This window comes from Triticum aestivum, chromosome 2D (assembly GCF_018294505.1).
Source record: "Triticum aestivum cultivar Chinese Spring chromosome 2D, IWGSC CS RefSeq v2.1, whole genome shotgun sequence".
NCBI lineage: Eukaryota > Viridiplantae > Streptophyta > Magnoliopsida > Poales > Poaceae > Triticum > Triticum aestivum.
Window position 1 is genome coordinate 10,035,371 of NC_057799.1, and position 5,370 is coordinate 10,040,740.

The following is a 5,370-nucleotide window of genomic DNA, read 5'->3' on the forward strand; positions in this document are numbered from 1 at the left end:
GTATATACATGCAGGCAAAGCTGTCGGTAGGTTGGGACCCAAACCTCTCAAACTCGTGATTGATTTGAGTTGAATGCATGACAGCAAGCACTGACGTCCTCTTAATTGCATGCGTAAATTCTGACCGACTAATCTAGCTACCTCACATGTCCTATTCCTATCTACAATAATCGAGCTGTCTGCAGCACAGATTAAATGCGGTCATCACTGTCACACCAGTTGTTAGTGCATGGTTAATAATACAGCCAACTGCTGGCTATAAGGAGTTGTCATATCATCTATAGTCAACACATATAGTCACTCATATAACAAGGTTAGCTATAAGATTAATACTTTTTCTCATCTTCTCTTTATCTCTTTTCTCGCATTTATTGCATCTGTCTTGGAGCACTATATAGGCAGGCTCTTGCATAAAAGCCCACTCTTCTTGCTTTTTCATGTCTCTTTCCTCCGCGTAGGCAAAATTGTCATACAAGCAGGCTATAAGCCCCACTATCGTACATGCTCTTAGTTCGAACGTACATACTAGTACTCATCCAGCTCTTCTAAGCCTCCACAAGATCGGAAGCTGTGGGTAGGCCGGGCATGGATGCATCCATGGCGCCAACGGAGGGTGACGTGCAGCCCCCGTTGCGCATCCTCTTCTTCCCGTTCCTCCTCCCAGGCCACCTCATCCCGATGGCCGACATGGCCGCGCTCTTCGCCGCCCGTGGCGTCAGGTGCACCATCCTCACCACACCCTTGCAAGCTTCGACCATCCGCTCCATCGTCGACCGTGCCAACACTTCCCTAGGGTCGGTGGATGTCGTCGTTGTTCCTTTCCCGGACGTTGGGCTTCCCCCCAGCGCCGAGAGCGGGACTGGCCTGACATCCAAGGACTACAACAACAGGTTCCTTCGGACGGCGGAGCTGCTCCGGGAGCCCTTCCGCCGCTTCCTGTCCGACCACCACGCCGAGATCGACGCCGTCGTCTCCGACGGTATCTTCCACTGGTCCGTGGACGACGCCGTGGGGCATGGCATCCCGCGCATCACGTTCCTCGGCACCAGCATGTTCGCACGTTCCTGCACTGAAGCCATGCTCTGCAGCAACCCGTTCGAGGCATGCTCCGACGACCCAGCCGCCGTCGTCTCCCTGCCAGGGCTGCCGCACCCGGTGGTTGAGCTGCGGGGGCAGATGATGGATCCTGCGAAGCGGCCACATGAGTGGGCATTGTTCCAGCTCATCCACGCCGCGGATCGGCGGAGCTACGGCGAGCTCTTCAACAGCTTCCACGAGCTGGAGCCGGCCTACGCCGAGCACTACCGCGCCACACTCCACCGCCGAGCCTGGCTTGTCGGCCCGGTTGCGCTCGCAAGCGGCAGCGGGAAGGACGTGGCGTCAAGAGGCGCCATTGCTGGCGCGCTCTCGCCGGAGGCCATCGGGTGCCTGCGGTGGCTCGACAAGAAGCCGGCCAGCTCGGTGGTGTACGTCTCCTTTGGCACGATGACCAGCTTCTCGCCAGAGCAGACGCGGGAGCTCGCCCACGGCCTTGGCCTCTCGGGCAAAAACTTCCTGTGGGTCATCACCAATGGCAGTGCTGCTGCTGCATCAACGGATCTGTGTATGCCAGATGGGTTGTCGATGGCGCACCGCGACCGCGGGTACATCATCCGGGGCTGGGCGCCGCAGGTGCTGATCCTGAACCACCCCGCTGTGGGCGGTTTCATGACACACTGCGGGTGGAACTCCACGCTGGAGGCTGTTAGCGCCGGCGTGCCCATGGTGACTTGGCCGCGGTACGCCGACCAGTTCCACAACGAGAAGCTCGTCGTGGAGGTGCTTGGGGTGGGCGTCAGCGTCGGTGCTGAGGATTACGCATCATGTGTGGAGACCCACCAGGTTGTCGCCGGCGAGATGATCGCCGAATCCATCAAGAAAGCGATGAAAAAGGATGGTGACGGTGACACGGTGTGGAAGAAGGCTGAGGAGCTTGGCGTGATGGCGTGTAAAGCGGTGGAGAAGGGCGGGTCGTCGTACGAGGATGTCGGGCAGCTCATGGAGGAGTTGATGGCCCGCCGGACGTAAGGCTCATGGATAATTGTGTGATCCGGCCTCAGCGTGCTTCCCGTTTTGCATTGTACCCACTACCGTATAATACCTTACTCCACCATATTTATTTCTGGTTTCCTACCCTGCCGCGGTACGCCGTCTCGCTCGGCAGCAGTGCTGGATCCACTGTCTAATCGATCATCCGCAGTCTTCGCTCCGGCTAACCAGACAAAACGACAACGTACTCCCCATTAGGAGCAGAGATGCATGAGTTCATTGACATTCGAAGTAGAGGCGCACCGCAGCGGCCATGGAGGAATTCTAGAGGTGTTTGAGTGAGGAACGTCCCTGGAAAAGAGCTTTTTTTTCTCTTGTGGGGGGAGATGTGCAGGTTATTTGTTTCTTTAAAGTCTGTTATTTGTTTCCTTAAAATCGGTTATTTGTTTCCTAAAGCAAATTGCATTGATGAGATGGATGGTTGATTTGAATAAATTAGGAAAGTTAGATCTGTGACTTTTTGTATAGTAGGAAAGTGTTTGTTTACAAGGAAATAGTGGACAAAAAAAACCGGTGGGGGGCTGGGGACGAAAAAAACCGGACGAAAATGGTGGGACAAAAAAAAAACCTGGACGCAATTCTATCAACTGCTTCATTAGGAGTAGAGATTTGCCCGTTCGGCTTCTTCAGAACCCAATCAGTATGTGTGTGGCTTATTTTGCACCAGTTCAATGTTTAATTGGAAACTGTTGCATCTTGTGCATTCTTCAAAGTTTAGGATTGGTTTGACATTGATCTCCTCAATGGTGTCGAAAATAGCATGATGAAATTTTTTTTAGAAGGAGGATGTACCCCGGCCTCTGCATCTGGGCGATGCATGCGATCACTTTATTGATTATTCACAAAGACTGTACAAAGTAGTACATCAGTAAGCCTGGAATCACCATCTTAGCAACACCTGTCGCTGCTCCTATCCCCTTGATGTAGGGATGTCAAATGTCCGAGCCTAATCCAAATAGACATCACACCGAAAACCTAACACCTAATGCCGGATGCCCCATCCTAGCCACATACCGAGACAGGGTCACACACTGGTCCGGCGCACTCACCGAGCCCGCCACCATCGTCTTCCACCAATCCATCTCCAGAGCAGGGACTGACGCAAACCATGCCAGCCTGCCGTCGACGCCACCATGGTGTCAGACAGCACCACCGCCCTACGCTCGACCATCCAGCCGCATCCGTCAACAATATCCAGTTGCACCATGCCACCAAAAGTCGTCGTCGTTGACACGGTAAACGCCGCACCACCTGGCAACCACCACACCGTCGCCACTGCTGGAGCCACGCGAAGCCCACCACCCGCGGCATCTCTCCCCCGAACACGAGGTCCTCCCTAGACGGCGCGTCCATGGAGGATACGACGCACAGGACGCCGTCGCCGCCCGATCCAGACTGGATTTTAGACTTTCGTCCAGGAGGGATCCGGGGGTGGATAGGACAGACCTCGGCTTTGCCTCCAGGGAGGATAACAGCGTCGAGTGACGTCGCCGATGCCGCGCCGAACAAGTCGACCAAAGTTTCCTCCGGTCCCATCTATACCAACAAACCTCCATCTGCTTCGGATCCGGCAATTAGCCATGAACCGAAACCTGCAGAATTGAAAGAGCCATGAGGCTCAACCCACCAGGAAGGAGGACCGAGATGAACCCAACGTAGAACTCCTGACGCCGAATCCAGCGATCCGACGTCGCAAGCGACGACCACCACCACCCCACGGCGGCCGACGAAGTCCAAGGACATGATCCAGATGGATCTGATCTGGATCCGGCGGCACGCGCGACCACCCGTCATATCCAACACAGCAACCACCTCACCACAAGCAGGCCACCGCCGCCGCCGTGCCGCGCACGACGCTGCCAGAAGACCCGCCCACCGTGCCGCCGGACCCCACGCTCGCCCGACGCACCTCCTGGTCTCGTTGTCCCGCGCCAGCCGAGATGGAAGGGGTGAGGAGAAGCCCCGCGGCCGCCCTGCCAGCCAGGCTTCGCCCGGCGACGCTGCGGACGGCGGCGAGGAGGGAGAGAAGCGGAGGAGGCCGAGAGAGGGGCGGCTAGGGTTTTCCCCCGGGTAGCCAGCGGGGGCGACGCGAGGGGTCGAGAGGGACGAGAGCCCCTCAATCAATTTGTTCCACTAGTGTCGAGCATCCCCAACATCCACCGACCGTCCTCAGCATGATGTAACTCAGAAGATATATACATTTGAATCAACAGCGTCTAGACAAATAAAGTGGCCTCTGCCAAACAAGTCTTGCGGTGTTCTGGAAAAACAAGTTTCACTTTCACATAGACTCTTTGCAAAGTAGAAAAGTCTCAACATGTGACTACACCGTTAACAGCAACGAGTGGGTGGATGACACCCAGATTCTTGTCTAAGTGTCCACACATGTGGCTAGGACAAACCACATAAAAATCCGGCTTGTATTTCAAATATTTGCAATAGGTGGGTCCAAATTAATTACTTTTCCGTAGAAAATGCGATTATGTTTAATTATCTTTGCATTTCTCTTCGCCCCGGCTTCCTTCGCATCTTACACAGCACCCAATATATGTGCACTCTAGTCTAGCAAACTTTGACCTTATAAATTAATCATCTTCTTGGTTGAGCGAAATATGGGACCAATTTGTTATGCCATTGACATGTGGGACCTCCTAGCCAGCATATGAGCCCATATGCAAGAGCCAAACCCGTTTCCGTTTTACCATGGGTCCCAATGCCCGGTCCCCTACCAGCGATGCCCAATCCCTTCCTTTCCCAATCTACTGTGGCGGCAACCCAACCATGAGGCAACTGGCTTGCCGCGCCGCCACCCAGTATGTAGCATCCCAGTAGAGCCTCCCATGGAGCCATGGTGGTCGCCGACTTCAAGTGTAGGAACTGCGGGAGCTCCTCAAGGGCTGGCGCGGGAGCCTCGCCGATGTTGACATGTGCTTCGTGGATACGCCGTGCTGCCGTGGTTCCCTGTAAGTTCTTCGCACTCTCTGGTAATTTGAGTGCAAATTCGTTTTGTTTCCAGTAATTTTGCAAACAATTACTGAATTGGGTGCGTGGCGCTGGCCGGGGATCCACACAACACACAAAGCTTCAGGCTCTTTTACATGGAGTCGCAGCAGCAATTTTGGTTGGTTGATTGCAAGTGTGTTTGCCTACATAGTATCAAGTATCAACTGTAGTAAAATGCTAGCCAGAACTATGGGATGATGATGATGGTAAACAGCTAATTAAAGACAACCAGGAAATATCACGTGACAAACAATTAAAAAAAGACAACAAGGAAATGGT

The 5,370-nt window shown here is 54.2% G+C and overlaps 1 protein-coding gene across 1 annotated transcript; it reads left to right on the forward strand.

Moving 5' to 3' along the window:
• The first annotated feature begins 444 nt into the window (after positions 1-444).
• Positions 445-2,158, forward strand: LOC123051036 (UDP-glucose flavonoid 3-O-glucosyltransferase 7). Its single transcript, XM_044473785.1, has one exon. The coding sequence runs from the start codon at positions 586-588 to the stop codon at positions 2,065-2,067; it is 1,482 nt and encodes a 493-aa protein (XP_044329720.1). The 5' UTR covers positions 445-585; the 3' UTR covers positions 2,068-2,158.
• The last annotated feature ends 3,212 nt before the right edge of the window (positions 2,159-5,370 follow it).